Source organism: Bos taurus, chromosome 11 (assembly GCF_002263795.3).
Source record: "Bos taurus isolate L1 Dominette 01449 registration number 42190680 breed Hereford chromosome 11, ARS-UCD2.0, whole genome shotgun sequence".
Taxonomy (NCBI): domain Eukaryota; kingdom Metazoa; phylum Chordata; class Mammalia; order Artiodactyla; family Bovidae; genus Bos; species Bos taurus.
This window is the reverse complement of record NC_037338.1, coordinates 98,310,611-98,325,223: the sequence shown is the minus strand read 5'-3', so window position 1 is coordinate 98,325,223 and position 14,613 is coordinate 98,310,611. Positions and strand designations below refer to the sequence as shown.

The 14,613-nt window shown below is 44.5% G+C and overlaps 1 protein-coding gene across 2 annotated transcripts in view; it reads right to left on the bottom strand.

Annotated features, from left to right (window-relative positions):
* The window catches only part of STXBP1 (syntaxin binding protein 1), a 67,807-nt gene extending 56,127 nt beyond the window's left edge, over positions 1-11,680 (bottom strand). The window contains exon 1 of one of the 2 annotated variants that reach the window (XM_005213174.5): positions 11,428-11,680. In XM_005213174.5, the coding sequence (XP_005213231.1) occupies positions 11,428-11,464 (37 nt within the window). In that variant the 5' untranslated portion in view covers positions 11,465-11,680. 2 annotated transcript variants of the gene reach the window in all.
* Between the last annotated feature and the right edge of the window lie 2,933 nt (positions 11,681-14,613).

Here is a 14,613-nt window from a genome sequence, read left to right as displayed (position 1 = left end):
CAAAACAAGTCTATGCTCTCATAGAACTTACACTGGGCTGGTGGAGGCCAGGATAAGCAAACAAATAAACAGTAAGTGTGAAATGTCAGATCTGACAATTCAGCATGGTGAGGGAGATGAAAATTATATAAATTTCAATTTTATATAATCAGAGGAGAGCTCACTGGTGAGGTGGCCTTTGACCAGGGACCTAACGGAATTAAGGGAACAAGCACGTAGATACGTGAAAGAACATTTCAGACACAGGTAATAACAAATGCAAAGCCCTGAGATGGGAACATACTTGGAATGATCAAACAGCAGCAAGAAGGCTCCGATACTAATGAATATAAATGCAAAAATATTAACCAGAATTTAATAAGCAAAATAATAAGCAGAATAAATTCTGCATCAGAATTTCTCACTCCTGAAAAACAGTGTGTGTCTATCAAGAAAGTTTATTTCAGAATATAAGGATTGCTCAATATTATAATTAATTATATTACATTACTAGATTAAATGAGAAAAACTATATGGTCATTTCAAAAGAAACTAAACCAGAAGTTAATCCTGATTTTAAAAACAAAACAAATTTAGGGGTGGGCAGGAGAGAAGGAGGGGATATATGTATACTTATGGCTGATTCATAATGTTGTATAGCAGAAACCAGCACAACATTGTAAAGCAATTATACTTCAATTAAAAATAAATTAAAAAAAACAAACAAAACAAAAACTCAAAATAAGCTGGAACTGAAAGGAAGGAAGTTGGATATCACTTCCTTACGGAAGCTTTCTCTAACCTCCCTACGCTTACACCAGACTAGTGTCTTGTATCATTGTAATTCTTACCACAATTGTAACTAACAAATTACTTGTATTAACTCTAACACTACCATATTAGAATCCTTTTAAAAAGTGAGGCATTTCAAAAATGACACTTTTAATTAATAAACGCGGAATGAAGATTCAATTGGAGCATTCAACAATTTTTACAATTTAAATGAACTGTCTAAAAGGGCCCAGGATGACAGTTATAACAAGAATAAGTCATTTCTACTAAAACTAAACAGAAAAATAAAGAAGGTAGAAGATTAAAGAAATAGGCAAACTGGTCAGATTGAAGTGTATACTTATTCATTGAGGCTTTCCACCTTTACATTTAAAAGGTGGAGTAAAAACAGTAATTTCAAATGAAAATAACATGTGGACTAAAATGCAAATTGAACAATCTAATTTAAAAATGGGCCAAGTGTTTGTGTAGACACCTCTCAAAAGAAGATATACAAGGTCAATGAAAGTGAAAGTGTTAGTCACTGAGTTGTGTCTGACTCTTTTCGATACCAAGGACTGTAGCCTACCAGGCTCCTCTGTCCATGGAATTCTCCAGGCAAGAATACTGGAGTGGGTAGCCATTCCCTTCTGCAAGGGATCTTCCCAATCCAGGGATGGAACCCAGGTCTCCTGCATTGCTGGCAGATTCTTTACTGTCTGAGCCATCAGGGAAGCCATAAATGGTCAACAAGTACGTGAAAAATTGTTCAGAATCACTAGCCATTCAGTTCAGTTCAGTTCAGTTCAGATCAGTTCAGTTGTTCAGTCGTGTCCAACTCTTGGCGACCCCATGAATCGCAGCATGCCAGGCCTCCCTGTCCATCACCAACTCCCGGAGTTCACCCAAATTCATGTGCATCAAGTCGGTGATGCCATCCAGCCATCTCATCCTCTGTGGTCCCCTTCTCCTCCTGCCCCCAATCCCTCCCAGCATCAGGGTTTTTTCCAATGAGTCAAGTCTTCACATGAGGTGGCCAAAGTATTGGAGTTTCAGCTTCAGCATCAGTCCTTCCAATGAACACCCAAGTATGGTCTCCTTTAGAATGGACTGGTTGGATCTCCTTGCAGTCCAAGGGACTCTCAAGAGTCTTCTCCAACACCACAATTCAAAAGCATCAATTCTTCGGTGCTCAGCTTTCTTCACAGTCCAACTCTCACATCCATACATGACCACTGGAAAAACCATAGCCTTGACTAGAAGGACCTTTGTTGGCAAAGTAATATCTCTGCTTTTTATTTTTTTTCATCTCTGCTTTTTAATATGCTATCTAGGTTGGTCATAACTTTCCTTCCAAGGAGTAAGCGTCTTTTAATTTCATGGCTGCAGTCACCATCTGCAGTGATTTTGGAGCCCAGAAAAATAAAGTCTGACACTGTTTCCACTGTTTCCCCATCTATTTGTCATGAAGTGATGGGACCAGATCCCATGATCTTAGTTTTCTGAATGTTGAGCTATAAGCCAACTTTTTCACTCTCCTCTTTCACTTTCATCAAGAGGCTTTTTAGTTCCTCTTCACTTTCTGCCATAAGGGTGGTGTCATCTGCATATCTGAGGTTATTGAGATTTCTTCCAGCAATCTTGATTCCAGCTTGTGCTTCCTCCAGCCCAGTGTTTCTCATGATGTACTCTGCATATAAGTTAAATAAGCAGGGTGACAATATACAGCCTTGACGTACTCCTTTTCCTATTTGGAACCAGTCTGTTGTTCCATGTCCAGTTCTAACTGTTGCTTCCTGACCTGCATATAGGTTTCTCAAGAGGCAGATCAGGTGGTCTGGTATTCCCATCTCTTTCAGAATTTTCCACAGTTTATTGTGATCCACACAGTCAAAGGCTTTGGCATAGTCAGTAAAGCAGAAATAGATGTTTTTCTGGAACTCTCTTGCTTTTTCGATGATCCAGCAGATGTTGGCAATTTGATCTCTGGTTCCTCCGCCTTTTCTAAAACCAGCTTGAACATCTGAAAGTTCACGGTTCACGTATTGTTGAAGCCTGGCTTGGAGAATTTTGAGCATTACTTTACTAGCGTGTGAGATGAGTGCAACTGTGCGGTAGTTTGAGCATTCTTTGGCATTGCCTTTAGAAATGCAAATCAAAACCACAATGGGACACCACTTCACAACAACCAGGATGACTATAATAAAAAAGACAGAAAATAACACGTGCTGCTAAGGATGTTATGAAACAGGAACCCTCATACACTGCTAGTGGTGCAGTCACTTTGGAAAACAGTTTAGCAGGGCCTCAAAAAGTTAGTTACATTTCCCAGAAATTCTATTCCCAGGTATCTAGCCAAGAGAACTGAAAACATATTTCAAAAATAATAAATATAGCATAAATTTTTAAATCCACGAATATAGTATATCTTTTCATTTATTTAAGCTTTGATATCTTTCATCAGTATTTGTAGCTTTCAGCATGCAGATGTCGAACACATTCTTTTCGATTTATACCCAAGTATTTCATGTTTTTTGTTCTACTCTAAATGATACTAATTTAGACTTCAATTCCTAATTGTTCATTGCTAGTATATAGACATACAATATATTTTTGTAAATTGACTTTGTATTCTGCAACTGTGCTAAACTATTGGCAATTCTGCTTACCATACTGTTGCTCCCTTATTTGGGAAGCCAAGAATTTTTTTCACCCTGAAATATAGAAAAGAAACTGAAATACTAAAAGTAAATTTAAAATGTCAACTTTCAAACTGATCTACAGATTCAAGACAATTCCAAATAGAATCCCAGAGGAATTTTCTAAATAGAAATCAACAAACTCATTCTAAAATTTATATGGAAAAGTAAATGAACTAAAAGAACAAAACCAATTTTGAAAAAGAAAAACACAGCTGGAGGATTCACAATGTCTGGTTTCCCATCTTACTTTAAAGCTATAGTAACTGAGTCATAGTGGGTTAGTGAAAGATACATCAAGGAAACAGAACAAGAAGTCCAAAAACAGACCCACCCAAAGACGGTCAAGTGATTCGCAACAAAGAACAAAAGCAATTCGATAAAGAAAAAGAAAAAGCATAGTCTTTTCAACAAACGGTGCTGGAATAACTGGACACTCACAAACAAAAATATTTACATGTACACAAAAATGAAAAACAAAAACATTTACATATACACAAAAATGAACTTTGATCATAATTCACAATGTATAAGATTAACTCAAAATAGATCAAAGACTAAATATTAAGCCTACAACTATAAAACATCCACAGGAAAACACAGGGAAAAAAAACAGGAAATCTTTGTGAATTTGGATTATGTTAAGATTTCTTAGATAGGATACCAAAAGTACAATTCATAAAAGAAAAAAATGGATAAACTGGACTTCATAAAAATTTAGAATTCCTTCTATTTGAAAAATACTGTTAATAGAATGAAAAGATATGTCACAAACTGTGAGGAAATATTTGTAATTCATGTATCTAACAAAAACATGTACCCAGAATATATAGAAAACCTCTCAAAAAATCAATAATAAGAAAATAGACAACCCAGTAAAAAATATGCAAAAGATTTAGATGTTCCACCAAAGAAGATACAGATGGCAAATAAATACAAGAAAAAATGCTTAATACTATTAGTCATTATAAAAATGAAAATTAAAATCATGAGATACAACTAACTAGGAAAAGGGCTAGAATTTTTTAAACTGACTATACCAAGGACTAACGAGGATGCTGGTAAAAATTGTAAAATGGTTATGCCACTCTGAAAAATAATTTGACAGTTTCTTGTAAAGTTAAATACACACTTAGCACACAACCTATTAATCCCACCCCTAAGTGTATATATATATGTATCTCCAAGTGATATGTTCACACAAAACCTGTGAATGCTTCTAGAAACATTACAGAAGCATTTGCAATTGCCCAGAGCTGGAATAATTCAAATGTCCTTAAGCTGAAGAATGGAGAAACAAATTGTTGCATATTCATACAACAGAAGAGCAGCCAGCAATGAAAAGGGGCAAACTACAGATACATGCAATACGGATGATTCTCAAATGCCCTATGTTAAGTTAAAGAAGGCACATTCAAAAAGCTTTGTAGGGTATGACTCCACTGTTAGGACATTCAGTGCTCACCAGGGGCTGGGGGTGGTAGCACAAGGGAATTCAGGGAGTGATGACCTGTTCTGTATTTTGATTACTGTGGTGGTCATATGATGGCAGGTAAATCTGAAATTTGAAGAACTGTTCACTAAGAAGGGTAAATTTTACTTAGGCAAATTATTTTTTGTTGTTGTTTAGCTGTTAAGTCATCCTGGAATGTGAAGTCAAGTGGGCCTTAGAAAGCATCACTACAAACAAAGCTAGTGGAGGTGATGGAATTCCAGTTGAGCTATTTCAAATCCTGAAAGATGATGCTGTGAAAGTGCTGCACTCAATATGCCAGCAAATTTGGAAAACTCAGCAGTGGCCACAGGACTGGAAAAGGTCAGTTTTCATTCCAATCCCAAAGAAAGGCAATGCCAAAGAATGCTCAAACTACCGCACGATTGCACTCATCTCACACGCTAGTAAAGTAATGCTCAAAATTCTCCAAGCCAGGCTTCAGCAATACGTGAACTGTCTGCTGCTGCTGCTAAGTCACTTCAGTCGTGTCCAACTCTGTGCGACCCCATAGACGGCAGTCCATCAGGCTCCCCCGTCCATGGGATTCTCCAGGCAAGAACACTGGAGTGTGTTGCCATTTCCTTCTCCAATGCATGAAAGTGAAAAGTGAAAGTGAAGTTGCTCAGTCGTGTCCGACCTTTAGCATGGACTGCAGCCTATAGGCTCCTCCGTCCATGGGATTTTCCAGGCAAGAGTACTGGTGTGGGGTGCCACTGCCTTCTCCGACGTGAACTGTATAGTCAAGGCTATGGTTTTTTCAGTGGTCATGTATGGATGTGATAGTCGGACTGTGAAGAAAGCCGAGCACCGAAGAATTGATGCTTTTGAACTGTGGTGTTGGAGAAGACTCAAGAGTCCCTTGGACTGCAAGGAGATCCAACCAGTCCATTCTGAAGGAGATTAGCCCTGGGATTTCTTTGGAAGGAATGATGCTAAAGCTGAAACTCCAGTACTTTGGCCACCTCATTCGAAGAGTTGACTCATTGGAAAAGACTCTGATGCTGGGAGGGATTGAGGGCAGGAGGAGAAGGGGACGACAGAGGATGAGATGGCTGGATGGCATCACTGACTCGATGGACGTGAGTCTGAGTGAACTCCGGGAGTTGGTGATGGACAGGGAGGCCTGGCGTGCTGCGATTCATGGGGTCGCAAAGAGTCGGACACGACTGAGCGACTGAACTGAACTGAAGTCATGCCCAGCTCTTTTACAACCCCATGAACTGTAGCCTGCCAGGTTCCTCTGTCCATGGGATTTCCCAGGCAAAAGTATTGGGGTAGGTTGCCATTTCCTTCTCCAGGGAATCAGGGCTAGAACCCACGTCTCCTGCTTGGTGGGTGGGTTCTTTTACCACTGAGCCACCAGGGAAGACCTATGCAAATTATACCTTAAAATGGAAAAAATATGACATATATTTAATATATTTCAAAATACACTTAAATTATTAGTATGCTATCCAAGGTTTCTTTTAAAAAAAGTATAAGAATGAATGAAAATTGCTTCAATCTAGGTGTTCTCTCAACTTCTGACACATCCTATGACTCATGGCCCCATCTGAAAAAGGTATGCATTTTATGTACCCACATTCTCCTCCAAAACTGAAACTACATTCTCTTCCCAAAGAATGTGATTCTTATAAACTAACATGGGGAGAAACTGCTAATAGTTAGGAAACAAGAAAAGCAGTACATTTTGTAATTCTTGAATCTTTGAAACACTCTGACAAAACTTCAGGGAACAAGAGTAAAATTTGGATTTGTAAATTACAGCATGGATTGACATAACTGAAACATCATTCATTAACATGAAGTAGACATAGAATGCCTAGCGGGGCAGTGGGTGGGTGGAGGGGAATGAAATTCTCCTTTCTCTTGCAATCTCTTTACAAAGTAGAGAGCAGAAAAAACAAAACCCTACATTTATAGAAAGAAATTAAAGGGGAAAAAGTAAAGAAATGAGCAGAATGGGAAACAGAAGTTGTGTGTGGTTACTAATCATCCGTATGTTCTTCAGGTCTATTCCTCCATTTTCCAGCTCATCTGCACCTCACTCAGGAAGTTTACCGAAGACTTCACCTTATCCCCCAAAACTGTGGCCCCACAGGATATAGGCAGCCTATCCCTTCTTGAAATCCTCTAACATTTGTACTGACACTCCTGTGGATCTTATGATAATGGTAAGATTGACTAAAAGAACTGTTTCGTTGTTCAGTCGCTAAGCTGTGTCCTACTCTTTGCGACCCCGTGGACTGCATGCAGCACACCAGGCTCCTCTGTCCTCCACTATCTCCCCAAGTTTGCTCAGACTCATGTACATTGAGTCGATGATGCCATCCAACCATCTCATCCTCTGTCGTCCCCTTTTCCTCCTGCCCTCAATTTTTCCCAGCATCCGGGTCTTTTCCAATGAGTCAGCTGTTCACATTAGGTTGCCAAAGTATTGGAGCTTCAGCATCAGCCCTTCCAATGAAGATTCATGGATGATTTCCTTTAGGATTGGCTGGTTTGGTCTCCTTGCAGTACAAGGGACTCTCAAGAGTCTTCTCCAGCACCACAGTTCAAAAGCATCAAGAACTGTATTAGATGCTATACCAGCACTATTTCTTTTAAAACACATAGAACCACAGAAGGTAGGTGCTATTATTACCCATTTTATAGATGGAAAAACTGAGGCACAACACAAAAGGATTCCATTATTTGCCAAAACCACACAGCTAATAGTAGTAGACTAGAATTTTATTCCAGGTGGTCCAAATCCAGAGTTCTTTCTCTGAATCATTATACATAAAGATTCATCCAACATTCATCCGACATTTATAAGGACCAAGTACTAACTGTCATACTAAAGACAGATTTAAGAATAAAAGGAGATCCTATCCTCCCCTCAAAGAGCTTCTGGTCTAGTTAGGTGAGATCACAAAGAAGCACAATAACTAGTTATACCCTAAGTGTGTCAGCAGAGTGACATGAAAGGGGGCACAGGACTGTCTGTGTCTGTCTCAACAGTGTGAAATGGTCCCATATTTGAGTGTCCCTGTATTCCCTCATCATTCCTACCAGGCTCTGAACAGATCTCTGTTGAATAAACAGCTAACACTGACCCATATCCTCTACTTTTGTTGTACCTGTACCTATTGTCACCCACTGAGCATGGGTCTTTATCTAATATATTCATCCCTGTTCAGTTCAGTTCAGTCGCTCAGTCGTGTCTGACTCTTTGCGACCCCATGGACTGCAGTACGCCAGGCCTCCCTGTCCATCACCAACTCCTGGAGCTTACTCAGACCCATGTCCATTGAAAGATATGACAGGAAAGAGGACAGGAAGCCACAAACTACATTTATCTTGCTCTTGATCATATCCTTAAAAACACTGATTCATTCCATGAATATCTACTGACAGCCAACTATGACCAGCCACCGACAGTTTTTGGTATGGGATACAGGGATGAATCATGTAGTCATGTATGGATGTGAGAGCTGGACTATAAAGAAAGCTGAGTGTTGAAGAATTGACGCTTTTGAACTGTGGAGTTGGAGAAGACTCTTTAAAGAGTCCCTTGGACTGCAAGGAGATCCAACCAGTCCATTCTAAAGGAAATCAGTCCTGAATACTCACTGGCAGGACTGATGCTGAAGCTGACACTCCAATACTTTGGCCACCTGATGTGAAGAACTGACTCATTTGAAAAAACCCTGATGCTGGGCAAGATTGAAATCGGGAGTAGGGGACGACAGAGGATGAGATGATTGGATGGCATCACCGACTCAATGGGTGTGAGTCTGAGTAAACTCCGGGAGTTGGTGATGGACAGGGAGGCCTGGCGTGCTGCAGTCCATGGGGTCGCAAAGAGTCGGACGCGACTGAGTGACTGAACTGAACTGAACTGAACTGAACAGGGATGAATATATTAGATAAAGACCCATGCTCTCCCAGAAGCAACATTCAAGGGGATGAAACAATCAAACAAGTACCAAAAGCAAAAAAACAACCCAAAAAACTAAATAATATCACTTCAGATAATTTTAAGTGCAATGAAAAAAATAAAATTAGGGAGTATGATAAACAGTGACTATGAGGTGTTAATTTTTAGATTGGGAAGACCAGGTTGTGAAGGTGACGTTTAAACTGGGATGTTGGTTAAAAAAATCTTTGGTTTATTTTTTTAGAGGAAAAATGCAAAGTTAGAAACCCCTTCCAAAATTAGGAGTCAGAGTTAACAGAATTCTTTATGTCACTGACAAAGAATTGCAAAAGTATTTCTTCCAAAATTTTTACCTAACTCTATTGTTATAGAATGCTGTTTACACATTCACCAATTTCATGTAAAATTAGCCTGTTTTCTTTTTTGTTTTTTTTTTTTTGTAAACAGTGGCTTTATTTCAGAAAATAAATTCTGACCATATGGCATATTGGTGTTTTTTTTTTTTTTTTTTGATACTTGGTTCTAAAAAAAGCCGTTGCGGGGCGGGGCGCAGGGCTACCTGCATGAAGAAGCGTCACAGTAAAAGGATACACAAATGTGATTTCCAGAACACCTGCTTCCAGGATTTTGTTTTAAAAGCACCTTATTCGAATATAACATTTGAAAGAATGTAACATTCAACATAACATTCCATATTTCACAACCCTTTAGAAAGCGTATTGGAAGGAAATGGTATACCTAGAAAAATGAAGAAAGTTATTATTATTAACTAATGTTGCAAGGAAATGGACACCAGGTTTTAGGAAATTAATTAACGCTGATTTTGGCAAGTCATTTAACTGCTCTGAGCCTCCATTTCTTTCCCACGGGTAAAATGAGGGTATTGACATTAGAAGATCCCTAGGGGTCCTTCCAGTCCTAAGCGCTTTGATTGGCCTTTAAAATAGAAAGTACGTGATTTGGAACCTTTACCGCATGGGGTAGGCAGGTGCTGTCGTGGGCACTTTTTTAAAAAACTTGCTCATTTGGGTTTTAGTGTTTATAACAATTTTCTCCTGGAGTAATAGGTCAGATAAGGTTGTATAAATGGGAATATTTTGTATATTATCAACGAAAAGAGTGAATAAAAACAAACAGTGACGCCCAAAAGAATCATCACAGTCAAAAATCCCATCTGACAGCCAGAAAGAGACAGAGGAATTGCTCTAATTGGAGAGAATCGTTGGAAAGGAAACTGTCATTTCCACCATTTTCCTTCTATTTCCTTCCTTATCCTCTCCCACAGAGAAAAGTCCACTTTTAATTCTCTCTCGATTCCAAAAAAGACAGCAAAAACCACAGAAATCCTCTCCCGTTTTTTGTTCAAGATAACGGCCAAAATATTGAAGAGGCACTATTTGCCTGGACGAGATCGCCAAGCTTATTAACACCAGAGACGCCGTTTTCCAAATATGACCACCGTCAGCCCTCACTCCGCTGCAGCTCCACAATCTCCATCATCCATTTTTTAAAAAATCCATTAAGTCGAGCCTTTCATCCAAACCCACGAACGACCATTTCCTCCCTGCAACAGGGGTTTGCACGGCCCGAAATCAAGCCCCGGCTGAGTCCTGCGAACAGGGAGTCCGCAGACTGCTGTGCTGGGCAGGGCAACTCCTCCCGCGCACCCTAGAGCTCTCCCTGTCTCCCGGGTGATTGAAGACGGTTCAGGACCCCGAGAAGACCCCGCCCTCGAAGCCAAGACCCCGGCTCGGGAGGAGGAGCCGGGTGGCCTCGGCCCCGGCAGAGCCAAGCCTTTGGAAACAAACAGGCTTCTCTCCTGCTGCAAGGAGTTGGCCCCTGGGCGAGCAAGCGGCGCGCCTGAGCCCCGCGGCGCGAGAAGCCGCCGCTCCCAGGTGGGTCTCTGCGGCCCGGGGACCGCAGCTCCGGTTCCCGGGGAGGGATCTAGGGGGAAGCGGGCAGGAGGACGCAGGCCGAGATCTGGCTCGTCACGACTCCACGGAGGAGGGTGGGAAAGAGGGAGGGACTGGGGATGGAAAGAGGAGTGGAACAGAGGAGCTTGGGGGAATAAAGAAGGCGAGAGGGAGAGGGGGAAATGGGGAGAAGGCACTTGGGGAGAAGGAGGGGGATGGAGGGGAGGGTAACAGGCCGCAGGGGGGTAAAGGCGAGGTGAAGGGGGAGACGTGGAGCGATGGGAGTGGAGGGAGATGCAGGTGAAGACCGAAGAGAGGGATGGGGAGAAGAGGGGAGGGGTGCGATGAGGGGTCAGGGATGCGGCGAAGGCGCGGGGGAAAGAGGAGGAATGCGGGAAGAGCAGAGCGGGGGAAGAAGGGACGAGGGCCGCAGGAGGCCGGGAGGGACTTCCCTCCGAAGAAGGCGGCGCCGGGATAACGGGACCCTCCCAACCCGGGAGCCTCAGGCCGAGCCGGGAGCGAGAGGCCAGCGCGGAGGCGGAGGCGGCGGCTGGGGGGGGGGGGGGGCGCTGCGGGCAGGTACCGAGCCCGGCTTCTCTCCAGCAGCCGTAACCGCCGCCTGCGGGGAGGAAACCCGACTCCACTTACTCTCTCCGACCACCGCCTTGAGGCCGATGGGGGCCATCGCGCCGCGCGAGTCTCTGGGCTCCTGGCCTCCTCACGCGACGCCCGCGGACACCGCCGCCTCCCCGGGTCGTCGGCGCGCTCGGCTGGATGCCGCCCGCCGCCCCTGCAGCCGCGGCTCGAGAACGACTGACGCGCGGGCGCGGCGCGGGGGTGCGGCGCGAGCCAAGCCAGAGCGAGGCTGCCGACCCGCCGGCGCGCGCTCGGGGGCCGGCCCGGCGGGAGGGGCGGGGTCTCGCGCCAGCCGTTGGCGTCACCCGCGCACCTCTGCCAATCGCACTGCGGCCCGGAGGCCCGGCCCCGCCCCCCGAGATGCGGCTGGACTCGAGGCGGTCCCTGGCTGGCGAGAAAGCCGCGCCCTCCCCCTCACCTCACGCGCCGCGCGCGCGGCCTGGCCGTCGCGCGCTCCCGGCGCGCTGGGTCCTAAGGTCCTCTCCGGAGCCTCCGCACCTGAATCCCCGGCTTCCTGGGAGCTTTCCATTACCCCCCCTTCACTCCCCCTCGCCCACAGAAGGAACTCGGAAGCTAGATCTCTTATTAGTAGTACCCACTCCCCAAGACAACGTAACGTGAGCTTTACTGACACCATCTCTATCTCTTTGGGTACCCATATCCATAAATCCACCATCCACTGAGCTCTTAAATGCATCAGCTCATTAAATCCTCACAATAATTGGACATTGTTTTTAATCTCCATTTTCAGGTGAAAAAAAAATAGGCTCAGAAACTGAGCACTAGACTTTGTCTTAGGTTGTGCATCATTTATTAGCAAATATTTATTTTTCTCTCACTACTGTATGTAAACCACTATTCTAGGCATTGGATCTCCAACCATGTACAAGGCAGACAGACATAATCCTAGTCTTTGGGCAACCAAAGTCTGGAAATACCTAGGTTCCAAATCGAATAGGACTATGCTGTGGGACAACTCTGGTCAGTATATCTTTCCTAGAGTCCACATTTACCAAAGTGGTCCCATGTCAGTTTTTGCTAGATTTAACTTATGGGAGAGATCGCTTCTGAAGTATGAGACAGGGCTCCCCTCTGACTTCAAAGAAAAATGAGTTGAGCCAATCAAAAGTCAAAAAGGACAAGAGAACTAGTCTTAAAAATCAATGAATACTCATTGCATTCTTGGAACAGCTCTGTGAGCCAGGTCCTTTTCTTAATATTGTTAAGAAATATAACATTTTAGAGATGAAGAAATTGAGACTCAGGGAAGATAAGTGCCTTGCTAATAGGTGACAAAGGAAAGATCTAATTTTAAAATCTGAATTCTGAACCATTATTTTCCACTGACAACTAAAGAAGTTGAGGCCTAGAGGAGGCCATTCCTAAGGTCACATAATGAACACTGGAGAAGCCAGGAAAAGGGGCCACACGTCCTAGTTCAGCCACCAGCCCCAGGGCAGGAAGATCTGACCATCTTCTCATCCTCACCCCAGTCTACCCTAACAGAACCTTCCTATGGGTTCCTAGATAGGGACAGTGTTCATGTGTCATCTCTTCCTATCTGGGCTCTGCTTTTTACCCATGGAAGGTACTGATAGCCTTGGGCTGCCTTTGGAAAAGTAGGAGATAGTTTGTAAATTGCGGGGACCTAGGACACACCAGTGATGCCACGTGCTCCCTCCTTGACATGTCAACAGACATTGCCCTCAAGGAGCCGGTAATCTAGCTTAGGAGACAGACAGGAATCAAGGAGTTACTGTTCTAGAAAGTGCTGAAGCTGAAGGATGCAGGTTCTGAGGGCGAATGACAGAGCACCTCACCCAGTGGACAAGGTAGGGTGCAGTCAGGGCAAGCTTCCTGAGATGAGTAAGGTGGCAAGAGGGAACTGGGAGAGTGTCCTAAGAAGATATACAGAAGGTATCAGAAACGAGTTTGACTTTTCCAGGAACAGAGAGGGGCTAATGTGACTGTCAGGGACAGTGTGGAAGGAAAGCTCCTGGGGTAGACCTTGCTGCAGAGCTCCAGGACTTTCTGGTAGCCTGGAATCTGCCTGGAGACCTCTTCAAAGGCCACAGAAAATAAAACATAGCAGCTCCTATTTCCTGTAAAAGAAAGGGCAAAGAAAGAAATTCTTTCCTGCCGAGGTGTACCTGAGATGTTTACTAGGGATGGCAAAAATCAGAACAGATGTTGCTTTAAATGGGATGGTTGGAAAAGCGAGCAGCGTGACAGACTGTGAACTCACTCAGGAACCCCTGACTCAGGAGTGTCAGATTGGAATCTCTCTGTGACACTCAAGGCCTGGCTCAAGACCTCTTGACATCTCTGAGCTATTATTATTCCGTTTTTCTGGGGCACAGGGAGGTCAAGTCACTTGCCCAAGGTCACATGGCTCTAAACGCAAAAGCGGGACTTGCGGTCTGAGTTTCTGATGCCCAGGGGAGAACGTCCAGCGCCCAGGCGCAGCCCCAGTGTCCTGACTTAAGGACAGGTTTGGATGCGTGGACCGCAACCTCTTGGGAATCTGGACCCACGCGGGTCCACTACCCCGCGCCCCAGCCAACCTGAGGGCGGGGCGAGGCTGCGGACCCTCGATGCCCTGGGCTGGTCCGAGGTCCCACCCGCCCAGCGGGCAGGTGCGCTGGAAGCTGCGCATGCGCGGCCTGCAGCCTCTGCAGAGCCGAGTGCCCGCCAGCTGCTGGGGGTGGGAAGAGTCCTGTGATTTACTCTCGAGTCACGTGACGGCGGAGAGCCTGCTTGCGGCTTGGCCACTGCGCCAGGAGCCGGGCAGGTGGGGAGACAGATGCAGAACGGAGAGGGGAGAAGCTGGCGGTCAGGGAATGGCGACAGGGAGCCACATGAAGGGACTGAGAATGAGGGCGGGGGGCGGGGGGTGGTGAGAGAGGGACCCAAGCGTAGGCAATGGGGTGGATCAGGGACAGGCAAAAGCAACTGAGTGCAGCTGCCTCCGCAAACCTGCTGATTTGGGCCCCCCACGTACAAGGAGCCTATTGGAGTACCCTGGGTCCCGAGTCCGAGCCTCTTCGACAGTCTCGGGCTTGCACCTGCCTCCCTTTTGCCTTTATGTTGCATCCCCCCCACCTCACCCCGCGTTCACCCCCACTCCCTCCTCCTGGTGTCTGGGCCTTTAGATTCTGCTGCATTCTTTTAGAAGTATTTTCTAAAGTATTCAACAAG